Here is a 13,126-nt window from a genome sequence, read left to right on the forward strand (position 1 = left end):
GGACAACACATTGATTTCTCAATTGTCCTCAGTGTGATGTGATACTTTCTATCTGCTTTCTTATGCAGAAGATACTTGATATTAAAGGGGCTGGTCATACATCAGAATTCAGATATGCTGAACCTTTTTCATTAATCTATGAACGAAGTCTTAATTTGGAGATGTTATATACACATCTGTTTTCTGTGAAGAAGTCTTTCTTAAGCTACTACATGACCACAATTAGGTTAGTCTGCAGGGCTTAGATGAATGAACTAATAAAACACTTAATAAGTGCATTGAGAATATTTGTAAAGTGATACATTACTGGGCTGCAATGAGGACAAACAATTAACTTGGTTTCCCTGTGTTGTAAGAAATTTTACTTTTGTCCTCTTTCCTTGCTTTCCAAAAATACTGATTGCCCAACTCATTTTGAAAGACCACAGTACTGCTCTGTTGTAGAAGAATGACATAATCCTTTGTCTTCTAATGCCTAAACATGAGAGAGACATAAGTTGAAGAATTTAAATTGGTTCTCCAAACTAGAACGTAAGTGCATACTTGCTCTATTTTGCAACTGTCCTAACTCCAAAGGCAGAGTTCGCAAACAACAGTGGAATAAAACAGCAGCCTATTTATCTATTTACACTTGTTCCAAATTATGTAAGCTGCATATTGAATTGTCTGATAGTTCTTTTTATATTAGTATCTCAGTTAAGGAGGATTTCAGCTGTTTTGTAAAATAGATCACTGTCTTGTTTAGTCTATCTTGCTGTGAAGTTTACTTTCACAAATCTGCAGGGAGTTACCTTAAAACTCCTAAAGGAAAGGTCAAAGAAACAGCCTATGCTGAATGGACAATTTGGAGAAAGATTGCTGATGTTTATTACTTTATTTTATGCATTAGAATCACTAAGGTTTAATGCTTATTGCTTTGAGATAGCTATAACTGATCAGTGGAGAAAGATCTCTTTTGCATCTGCCTTCAGCTGAAATGAATTATATAGGCCATTTTGCTTTTAAAAGAGAACATTTTGGATAAATTATGAATATGCATTGTTTTATGTTAGAAGAAATCTTTAGTGATGACAAATGTGGGTGTAGTGCTGCTGTTCTCTAGTAAGTTAATTCTTTGAGGGAAGATTGCAGATGGCATACTATGCAAGACCACCTACTGGTTTGAGGTTGCTGCAGTGCATGAACAGAATTGAAGTAATGATTGAAGAACCTGATCTGATTTGGTTTGGTTTTACACACTCCTAAAGTGCCAGATCCACTGAAGCTTTAGTTCTGCTTCCACATCAGGCTCTGAAATGCCTAGTGGAAAGCAAGGGCCATAAAGTAAAATCCCTTACAAATTTCTAACCATTGTCCTGAGAGTATTTTGAGCAGCATTTGAAACTATCCCCCAAAGAATATATGTCCTTTGGAGAAACTCTTATATTCTAATACTATGAAAAACTCCAAATTTATTTAAATTTTTCTGTTATCCTTGTTTATAAAGAGTGCCAAGCTCTGTTTCTCTCTTGTAAAAGCAGCCATGTGCTGCAGGAGAAAACCAGAGATCCTCTACACCCGGTGGTTTAAAACTGAACTTCATGGGCAACTGGCTCTGTTCTGCTTTGCTGATGATTTTAGGAGAGTGTTTTGTATAGAATTATCAGAGGAAAGAGAGGAATGGGATTTAAGTTGTGATACAACTCTCCTTGATACATTGATTACTTAGTCCATCTGGATGTCAGTTCCCTAAAGATCGGATCATGAAGCATAGTCACACGAAATTGTTTATAGATGGGCAACCATCTGTTCTTTCATATTTAATTTTATCCTTCTGTGCTTTATTTCTATGATACTGACTTATTTTTTGAAACCCTATTAGGAAATTATTCAACTGTTTCTTTATTTGTAGTCCAAGGCCAACGAAGTTTACAGAACGTCCTCGACCTGGAGTCCAAATGATCTGTTCTTCTTTTAGTGCTGGTAAAAGACTTTATTCCCCCCCCCCCCTTTGTATCAATATAAGAAGTCATTTGAAGAGTAAAATAAAGTACAGTACAGTTACTGTAGCATATTTTTTGTTAATAAGATGGATTTGAGTTAAAGTGCCTGTTAAAAACCCCCAAATATTTAAAATAGAAATTTAGAATTTATGCATTAATGCTTGGTCTATGAAAATTCTTGAAAACGATTAAATATGAAATGTTGAAAGTAAGTCTCTTGTGACTGCAAATCTTTTTAAAACATGATATAAAACCTTTTTCTCAGAATGATTCTGAGAGTCAGCTTTATCTGAGGTGTAATTTATAGGGATTTGTACAAGAAGGTGTTGATTACTGCGTTCTCGCGGTCTGAATTTCATTGATTCCAGAGCTGGCAACAGAAGAATGCAACATAAATAATTGGATAAAATGTTAAAATGTACTGAAGTTCTAGTTCCATTTAATTTTAGGCTTCTAAGGGCTTAGTTGCAAGCAAATTACTCTAGTTAGCTAATCTTTCAGATACATCTGCTAATGCATATTTGTCTGACAGTAAATGTGAGATAATTTAATTCCAGTTAAACTTTTGAGTTTCTAAATCTTCTTTTTACTTAAAGGTCAGTTACAGGCGTAGCTGAAATGAGATGCATCTATAAATTTCAGAGAATGAGTTGAAATACTTGATGTTACATCCCTTTGAAGATGCTGTAATAACAGTAGATTTCCCTCTTTTCTTAAGTCTTATCTGTTTGTTTTTCTCAGGTGGAATGTTTTTGGCCACTGGGAGTACAGATCACATCATTAGGGTTTATTTCTTTGGATCAGGTCAGCCAGAGAAGATATCAGAGTTGGAGTTTCATACTGTAAATACTTTTTAAAAATTACATATGTATTTGATTAAAATAATAATTTGGATAAAATGGGATAAATCAGAGAAATTTGATTTTTTTCTTTTTCTACTCTTTTTTTTTTTGTACAGGACAAAGTTGACAGCATTCAGTTTTCTAATAGTAGTAGCAGGTAAGCACAATATTTATTCTGATCTAGTCTTTTGACATTTGTGAATGCTAGTTTCTGGAAGTAGTTATTAAAAAAAAAACAGCTTTCTGTTTTGAGTTTCATCCAGTAAAATCATGTATAGCTATTGGAGTCTCACTGTTTCATTTTAATAGTACTTCTTCAGTTTTGCAGTTGTTTTCATTGTAATGATTAAAGTATTTTGAATTTGCCAAAATTAAGGAGTATAAATATAGTTGAAATTTCTTCCTAAGAAATGTATGTATGTATATATGCTCACATATAAAATACATGCATTTTTGGATATATTTTAATATGTAAACATTTTTTTCAGTTAAATGACTTCTGGATACAGAAAAAACATCAAACTAGATCTAACAATATTTTGTTTAGCTAGGCTAATGTTTTTTCAATGTTTAAGTTCTGGATGTTGGATATGAAGGATGCTAAAGAAAAAAGTTCAGTTTCTTATGAAGTATCTGACACTTACATTTATTTGATGTTCTAATGTACACTTTTATCATGATATATTTTGCTCCACCCACCTCTTTCTCCTCCTCCTACCCCTGAACCTCAGGAAAAAAAGAGTGGGGGAGAAACTCAAGCTAGGAAATAATAAATGTCTTCAGGTAAATATCATAATACTTATACAGTGCTAGGTTATTCTTGGCCATTGGGAGTAGAGATCACATCATTAGGGTTTATTTTTTTGGATCAGGTCAGCCAGAGAAGATATCAGAGTTGGAGTTTCATACTGTAAATACATTATAGGAGTAGGTTTTGTTTTAAATCATCTCTGTACTTTTGCTGGCAGGACTCTCCTGGCCCTTCAGCTGTTTTTACCCCTTCAGTTTCTTCCTTAGCTTTACCTAATGTAGTAGCATCAGTCTTAGGATGCTCATTGGGTTATGGTGTCCCTGTGCCAGAGCCATGTCATAACTCAGCAAAGCGCACCAAAGGTCAAAGAACAGTTAGTTTGGAAGGGGTTCGGGATAGGGAAGCAGGTTTGACTTTTTGCAGGCCTTTGATTTTTTTGCTGGTATGGGAAGGGGTTTTCACCTCAAACCATTTGTACAGTATTCTGACACTCTTTGAACTTTTTACTCATAGCTTCCTTTTTTGAGTTCTAAATTCTGGAACTTAATTTTCAAGTGTCTTTTCTGTACAGATCTGCCTTTCATCTCTTGAGTAACTTTTTTCCCCTTTTGTTAGATTTGTGAGTGGAAGCCGTGATGGAACAGCACGAATCTGGCAATTTAAGCGAAAGGAATGGAAAAGCATTTTGTTAGATATGGCTACTCGCCCAGTGGGGTAAGTGATGTAAAATGTTCTGCTATCAGATAGATTCTGGAGGGCCATTGATATAATTTATTGACTTATTAAAAAAAATAAAATAAAAAGGACTGCAAGAGAAAAGAAGAAGTGGGGCATAAATTATTATTGGTTAAATGTGTATAGCTCTTGAAATCCAATGAAAATAAATATTTGACTACATATTTAGCTGTGGAAGCTAGCTTGTCCTAATACAAGCTCCACTAGTATTTTGATTAGATTAAAGAATAAAAATTATTCAAAACCCATTAAAGGTCTTATTTATATGGCTTAGACATTTATTTCTTGAGCAAGAAAACCAGGTCAGATCTGTTCTTGAGACTGAGCAGAACAGGGTTCTTTTCATAGAACATGCCAGAGCAAATAAATCACTTGCTCTTTATTGGGTTCTCATTTGTTAAAACAAATCTGAGAATTTACAAGAGGTATGAGAAGCTTCTGTACACTAGAACAAGCAACAGAAGAGGCTTGAAGATGGAGAATTACTTAGTAGGAATTGTGACTTGTACCTTTTTATTTTGGCATGAAGATGTTTTCCAATTGACATATTAAAAAGATGTACAATGGATTTAAGGGATAAACCTTCTTCCCCTTACTGTTCATATGGAGTGGTTTGAAGAACTACTGTTTAGTAGAAAAAAAATTAAAATATTTTCAGGAGTAATCCTGTGGAAATATGTATGAAAGACCAAGAGAGGGATGGAAGAGAAGGCTAAATAAGCTGTAATTTAGTTAGATGTTTAAATGGAACAGTATCTTGTTAGTTATGGACAGATGCAACAAAACATGACTATCAAACTGTTGGACAGGAGTATATAAAATGCTGGTACTTTGATAATAGACCGAGTTACTCTCAGTAAAAATTCTTAATTTTAACTGATTCTGGGGAAAATAAGTACAGATTCTTCTTCATTGTGGTCATAAATGCTGAACTTGTCCGAAAACCTGAACTGCTCATTTCTGTAAAGCACCTTTAGCAGAATTCTGTTTTGTTCTTGTGACTAGAGGGATAAGTGCAATTCCAAATTTGATCTTTTCTACACAAGCACAGTTTTATCAAAGAAAATGAAGTTGCTGCACTGAAAGGGGAAGAGTGAAGTCAGCTTATAAAGCCTCCTGGGTTCTGCATCAAATCTAGAAAGGAATCTGGCCATAACTGCATTTTCTATTATTGAGTTGTACAATATATACTATTTTGTAATGTGTTGTAGTGCTTTCTATATGGAAGATTCTGTATTTGTCTATCCTACTTGGTGTTAACATGCTCTTGTTGCATTTGGCTGATAATTTCCCAGAAATAAATGTACTTGAGAATTCAAGGGTGATTAGCCTTTAAACCACACTGACAAAAATGTAATTTTGGAGTATTCTGGTAGATTATATTACAGATGACTATTGTTTAGATTTCATGCAAGATTAAGCGCCATTATTACCAATAGTAAAGTGATACAGGGGTAGTGGTGTACTACTAAATGTAGTCTGAGAATTTAACTAATTTAAAGGTATAGAATACTTTTCTCCATATTTCAAACTACTTACTACAAATATTCTCCAGGACAAATTAATGTTCATAAGTTGATTAGTTTGGATTTTCATTCTTTAGATGTCACAACAAATACTGTAGCTATCAAATTTAATTGAGTTAGGTCATGTATCAGAGGGCATTTTCTGGAAAAAAACAGATCAACACATTATGTAAGATACTAAGAAGACCCTATAATTGTTTAAGTATCTACAATTCTTTGTAATTGTATGTGCTACATAATGGAAAATATCTTTCATTTCTCCAGTTTCTTAAAGAAGTAATGCATCTGTTCTTAATAATACAGCAAAATACAGAAATACTTTTACTTGTTAGTAGCATTAAACTATTTTGGCATACTGGGATTGCTTTGAATTTTTTTGCTCTTTGGTTTTAGACAAAGTTTGCAAGGAGTCGAAGATAAGATCACAAAGCTGAAAGTGACCATGGTGGCATGGGACCGCCATGACAACTCTGTTATAACTGCAGTAAATAACATGACTCTGAAAGTTTGGAATTCTTTTACTGGCCAACTCATCCACATTCTCATGGTAAAGTGTACCGTCTTGATTTATCAATCCTGAATGCAAAATTTATGTGTACATCATCAACATTCTTCCTTATATGTTTTTTCCTATCTGAAAACTGCCTTGACAAATGTTTCCAGATAACTGAAGTGCAATAGAGATGTCTGTGAGCTGCTTATTAGAAAATAAAGCTTTAAAGTTGCAAATAACCACTGCTGTTCAAGATATCTGAAACTGACTTTGGACTCTTTGGTTTTGGTTTTTTTTACTGAAGTGCTATCTTGAAGGAGAGAAGGAAACAGTTGTTGGATTTTTTTTTTCCTTTATTTAATGTGATAAAGGTTTTGAAATACTGTTAATGGATAAATTTGCCCTGTTTAAGCAGACGCTTGTGCAACCTAGTCATTCCATGAGTCACATCATTCCACAAAAAATTAGTCTTCTAGCTAAAATAAATCAACAATTTTACTAATATGATTTTTTTTTTTTTTGTAACTGAGAAAATGGGTAACTCTAGGTAACTAGATGCTCTGCTTAGAGATGAAAATACTTAGTGCAAAGCTTTAAAATAAAGTATTAATTTTGGAAATGTTGTTCTCTAATTTTTGTTTGTATATTTGATTCTTTATTGGTTTAAATTAAATTCCTAACTAATACTCTGCCTAAAAAAATGGAAATCTGTGGAATGTTAAGACCCCAAATTACCAAATGCTAAAGTGTCATCAAAATAGTTCTTTGGACATTTTCATAGTTTGATGTGGCAGTTGCTAGTGTTACCATATCGAATTCTTAGGTAAGTATTTGAGACAATACTCTTGTTCTTCTTGGTGTGTCTTTATTTTCAGGGGCATGAAGATGAAGTGTTTGTGCTTGAACCTCATCCGTTTGATCCAAGAGTTCTCTTCTCTGCTGGACATGATGGAAATGTCATAGTTTGGGATTTGGCAAGAGGGGTCAAAATCCGATCTTACTTCAACATGGTAATTATTGTGTTTTATGCAGATATGCCAAAGCAACCCTTTTGAAGTTTTTGTTTTTAGTACGTTCTTATATAGACCATCTTGAAGCATGTGTATAGGGCAAGGTCCTGCATCTGGTGAAGTCAAGAGAAATTGCTGTTCAGTTTAGTGGGGCAAAGAGTAAATCTGTAATGTAAGAAGTTGTTCCTTTGGCTGTATTTTGTAGTGTTGTCTTTCTATATGCTTGATCCACATAAAATTGGAGTGTTAGCTACATTGTCAGAGATCATGCCTAAGAGACAGGGTCACAGAGACCCTCCTTTAGTGCTCTGTTTCCTGCCTGGGGAGCCAAGGTGGAACTTGGTTTATTTTTGCATTACTAATTCTTAATCTGGCTGAAGCTCTTCAGGAGTTACCTGATCTCATACAATGTTGCGTGCTGCCTTGACCCACTGGACTGAGTACTTTCAGCCTTTCTGTGTAGAGCTCCTCCACATGCAGGTTTCAGATTTGGTCTGTTCTGCACTAAACTAATTCTTCTGCAAGGTGGATGCAATAGGTATTTTCATCTGTTCCATTGTACATATCTTTTTCCTCAAAGAGGTAATGATGTGTTATGCAATTAAGACTTTATCTCCTGGAGAAAATTACGGAAGTCTTTGTAGAATATGCTGAATCATTTGGAATGCTGAGAGTAGACAAATGGGCTTCAGCCATAGCGAAATGGCAGTCTTGCAGACCAGCATAAAGAAGATGATCTGAATATGAGACCTACCATAGACATACTCTCAAAAAAGGGGTGTTTAGAATGCAGTCAAGCCAGGAAGGTCACTCTGAACCTGAAGAAAAATTTTGACATGTGCACTACAGTACAGTTCATAAAGTCTGAGGAAATTCAACCAAGCTGAATCAGAGAGAGAGCAACTGAAACTGCTTCAGCACTGACCTAGGTTCAGTAGTGTTCCCTCTGCATTGATTTCTGTAACTGAACTTATGAAGGATCCAAGACAATCATCTTGGAGCTATGAGCACAGATCTTCATTACTCGGTGCTGATCCCTGTTACCGGTTGAGGTCTATGTTCTCACTGAATTGTTAGCTTGCCTTTCCAGTACTACTTAAAATGGATCTATGGTGATTTTCGTGAAGTTTAAGGTTAGAAGAGGCTGAGCTCATCTGTTCTTTATAAGACAAGGCCATTTAAGAGCTATCAGGATCTAAATTACGGGTGCCTGTGATGTCAGGCAACCCCTGAAAGACTGAAATACTTATTTTGAGAGTGCAGTGCAACACAAACACCTAAAAAGCATAGAAGTCACATATGTTTTAAGATCTTCAGAGTCAGAGAAATTTGTAGACAATCAGAAGATCTCGCCAGCTAGTAAACTGTACTTCATGCTAGAAATTAATATGAGAAAGTCTGCCTGCTGTGTGAGATAAGGGGAATTTTAAATCTGGCAATCAGTTTGTTTCCAACTCGTTGATTAAGTTGTATGAGCCAGGCATGTAAGAGAGGCATCTCTCTATGGTCTGAATATTTCTCCAGCCAGTCTTCTGTGTTCGATGCTTCAAAGGACGTGGATGAAAATGAGAGGTTTTCTTAGATGACAGGGTTAGGGAGAGGATTTTGCACAGTTACCTTGCAGAGCTGCAAATGTTAAGTGTTCTGGTTTACTACAGGAAGGCACAAATACATACAGAGCTGCCAGTCTTCTCCATTTCTTAAATGACATACTAGCTGGGAACATCAGTAGATTAGCCACTATTAAATTATTCTGAAAAGCACTGTTACCTTCACTGACTTGCTCAATATGTCATCTCATACTTCTGATAAACAGTATTTGTATTTCTGTTAAGGGGATGGGGAATTTTTACAGATTGGGTTCTTTTGGATCAAACAGGAAACATCTGGAGCAACCAAACCTAAGAGTTGAATGACATGAGATATCTGCTTTACCATTCAAGAACCTCTCATTATCATTGCCTGGTCTGTGGTACCAGAACTACCGCTGGGTGACTTTATCATAGCAACAGCTCCTTAAAAAAAAAAGTTGAGACCTTGGGAATGTTGGCTGAATTAGCAGATTCATAAATGACTGCTGGCTTAATGTTAGTCCAGTCAGGTATTCCTATCTTAGATGCATTGCTTTTACATTGAAAGCCTTGTGGCAAATCCCTAAAGCAGAGATGGATATTTTTAAGTTGCTTTCTATCCTATTTCAAATGCCTTCATTGTCAGCATAAAAAAAATAAATTAAATTTGAGGGATGCAAGCAGTGTCAATCAGTTTGAAACTTAATTCTTTTATCTAGTCAATGAATGTGAAATTGCAGAGAAAGCCATAGTAACCAAGTATACTTTTTGTTTTGCATTTAACTTGAACTTTGATTCCTCTATTTATTTGTGCCTTACTGGTTACAAATCAGTCCCACTAGGTGACTCTGGTTATGCTACAGAACGTTCTCTCCCAGGTTTTTAAACTTAAGATTTGCTATTAAATCAATTGTCACAGTCATGGTTAATTTGAAGAATGTTTACTTTCAGTAAGTATATATATTTTATCTAGTTCACATTTTGACCTGTAGTCTTTATTTCATTTGGTCTAGTTGTGTAAGCATTCAAAACTGGTTTAATTCAGTGACCTGAGTCACCTAAACTCATGGAATATATTTGCTATGCCAGAGAGTGAAATTTGCTATAGAAATATCAAGAGTGTGAGATGGTTAAGCTTTTTAGGCAATTTTGAGATGCAACAAATAAGTCCTGAGATGGTTTTAAATTGCATGTGCGAATGCAGGTATTTGTTTTTTGGCCTATATAATATTTGTGCCAGTCCTGAATTAAACAGCTGCTAATGAAGAATGTGTTCTTGGTGTATTTGTCATTCATTTTTCCAAGGAACCAATGAGGTTGTGGCTTTAGTGTTGTAATATTAGGCAGTTTAACATGCTGTATTTCCCAGGTACAACTGAGCATTCCAAAAAGACAGAGCAATAAACCTTAAGTGGTTGCTGCAGCCAACTGTTCCAGACCTTATATATTTCACAAAAATAGTGTTATTGCTACAGAAGAACAGCACAGACCCTTGTAAATGTTTAAATTGTCGCTCATTTTGCTGAACAGTGTATGAGATATAGGTGTCTTAGTGGATGATCCAGGGGAAAAAATATGCTGAATGGTGGGCTGTCTAGTGAAAGCAACTGCTTGATAATGTGCATAGAGATATATTTGAAATACAACTCCTTACTAAAGCTGCAACCAGGCATGTTTCCCTTGTGTGGTTAGGCACCTTTCCAACAACTGAGGGAGGTCCCTGCTTTCCTGAAGGGAGGGCACAGGAGCAGGTGGCACTCACCTTTTGGGATTGTCTTAGCTGTAGAACTGGAAAATGGAAGACCTAGATTCTGTTCTCTCCTTGGTGGTAAGGTGCTCAGTTCAACATCTGCCACTTACCTAGGAGGACATCTCGGCTATAGATGTCTAGACAGGACTTCTTCCCAGTTTTCCCCTGAACTTGTGCCGCTGTGGAGAGATCATGTTCTAGGTAAATTAGAAAGTGGTAGAAATTATCTTTGGCTTCAGGCAGACTTGAATTTGTAGGATGAGTGTTCTGTTAGGTCGTAAGTAGAAGCTGCACACCCTTCAGTTCTTGTCATAGCGTCTGTTTTCTTTCAGGTGTTCTCACTAAGTTGCTTCTTAATAGATCTGACACTGTTGGTTTCTTAGGAATGCCAGGGTTGTCACTTGGGTGGTATATGCTTCAGCTTAGCCTTAACATTTTTAGTTCCCTTAGGCCTTAGGCAGAAGTTTCTCAATTCTGAGAATGTATGAGGGGAAAAAAGAAAACTACTGGGACTTAAGACTTCCACATCAAAAAGATATCTAGTAATGTTAGACAGATGCACAACTTTTTGTTTGGTTTGGTGATTTAATTTTGGTTGGTGTTGCAATTTGGACATTGAGTACTGGAGTTCCTTGAGTCTGACCCTAATTAGGTTTGTGGTGTTACAGTACTGCTCTTGATTGTTATTTTTTGGACTTCTGTTGTTTCCTTTAAGCAGTATCTTTTGAGGCTGAGCTCTGCTGATTCAGACTGCTTGCAAAAAGCGTTCTGTCTGGGGCCTTTGAGTGTAGGTTTCTCCTGTGATAAAGCTGATAGTTCTTGTCCCATGAGTGAGCTACCCTGTAGAAGAATATTAAAAGAAGTTTCCTAAAAGATTTTAGGTTCTATACAACCCTGTAGTTCTGTTCTTTTCCTTTGGGTTGTTTGGTTTTGTTTTCTTTTTTTTTTTTTTTTTTTTTTGTTAGTTTGTTTTTCTTTAAGTTTTTTTTTTAATAACTTGGTTTACAGCATATCTTTATGAACAGTTGCAGGAACATATGGTGACTCCTGTTACTTAAAATTATGCTGTTGAAAGTATGAAGACTATACTACAGTAGCAAGAAAGATTGGGGGAGAGCAGGCATTTTTGCAGTCTTTCTCACTGTAAAATATTGAAATTTTTACAGCATTTTTGAATGTCATTGCTTTGCCTAAATCTGATATATGACTTGGCAGATTCTGTAGGTAGGCATTGCAATTACTGAATCAGAAAGCTTGTGTTTTAGTTGATAAAACCTTAGCCTTACGATGTTTAAGAAATCGTTGTGTAATGTAGAAATTAGTCAAGCAGGAGTATTGAAACCTTTCAAGAAAAAAATTATTCTTCTGGTCAACAGATTTCCAAAAAATCTCAAACAAAACTAACAACAAAAGACCTTTAGTGGCTAGATGTTGCTCTTCTGTCTTACTGGGTTGACTCTCATTGTGAGTTACATCTTTGAGAAGTCAGACTTTGCTGTAGCCAGCAGTGTGCCTTCTTACGTCTGACATGATTCGTGTGCCTCAGGGGCTTCCTGTGTGCCTGAAAGCCTTTTACTTATTTGTAATCTTAATGTGTTCCCGATTGTGAAGTGTTCATTTGGACTGATTCTTATTACATTACTGTAGCTTTAAGACAATCTTTCTGAGCATGGTCATGTATTGTGGTGTCCTTTGCAACATACTCTGTGTGGTAGTTCTGGAGCCAGCAAAGGTGGCCTTAGTCCTTTCATCATATTCTGAAGAATGCTTTGAAATACTGATACAAAAAGAATGTTTTTACGATCTTGTATTAAATTCACAGATCCGAATACTTCAAAATCCTCCTACCTCTGTGACTATCTGACTTGCTGGAAAGCTAAGCCACCTTAGCCTTTGACACTTAAAGGTCACACTATATATTTCTAACTGTTGTGAATTTGATGATGAGTCTTTTTCTAAATGCCAAAGCATTTCATCAGAGCATGTAGAAATACCAGGAGTATGTTTCAGAAATGCATGAGAATTTTAAATATGTTAGCTAGTGATTTGAAGCAACTTTCTGATTCTTTTGGAAGAGGAGGAAGAAAAAGAAATTCTTACTGAACCTGCTCTCCCCCTTTCCCACCCTCAGTTTCCTTTGAAATGACAAATCACTCAGTTATATTTGTGAAAGAAAAGCTTTAATCTCTCCCAGAAACACCACTGTCTGTTATCCTCTGTGTTGCTGTGTAAATGTTGCTTGCCCTGGAAACCATATTGGTAGTTCAAGAATAGTGGATGTTTGTGTAACTCTTAGTGCTTGAATTGATGTTTGTTTTTCTTATGCCCTCTGTCCCACTCTTATGGAAATGGTCAGAAAAAAAAAAAAACCAAACCAAACCTTTAAAATTGCAAAGTGTGAGGGGAAGGCTGACCTGCCTGTTGCATCACTATTGGAGAAGGTACAGGCCAAAGTTGCATTTCTTG

At 35.8% G+C, this 13,126-nt stretch overlaps 1 protein-coding gene across 2 annotated transcripts in view; it reads left to right on the top strand.

The window, feature by feature from the left end:
• Positions 1 to 13,126, top strand: part of LOC113982878 (pleckstrin homology domain interacting protein) — a 107,953-nt gene that overhangs the window by 34,205 nt on the left and 60,622 nt on the right. For both annotated transcript variants that reach the window (XM_027711503.2, XM_027711504.2), the window contains exons 10-15: positions 1,892 to 1,962; positions 2,724 to 2,824; positions 2,941 to 2,981; positions 4,191 to 4,289; positions 6,230 to 6,383; positions 7,205 to 7,339. In XM_027711503.2, the coding sequence (XP_027567304.1) occupies positions 1,892 to 1,962; positions 2,724 to 2,824; positions 2,941 to 2,981; positions 4,191 to 4,289; positions 6,230 to 6,383; positions 7,205 to 7,339 (601 nt within the window). The remainder of the gene's footprint in view (positions 1 to 1,891; positions 1,963 to 2,723; positions 2,825 to 2,940; positions 2,982 to 4,190; positions 4,290 to 6,229; positions 6,384 to 7,204; positions 7,340 to 13,126) is intronic.

This window comes from Pipra filicauda, unplaced genomic scaffold, assembly GCF_003945595.2.
Source record: "Pipra filicauda isolate LSUMZ 115617 unplaced genomic scaffold, ASM394559v2 scaffold157_size4220110_pilon, whole genome shotgun sequence".
Taxonomy (NCBI): domain Eukaryota; kingdom Metazoa; phylum Chordata; class Aves; order Passeriformes; family Pipridae; genus Pipra; species Pipra filicauda.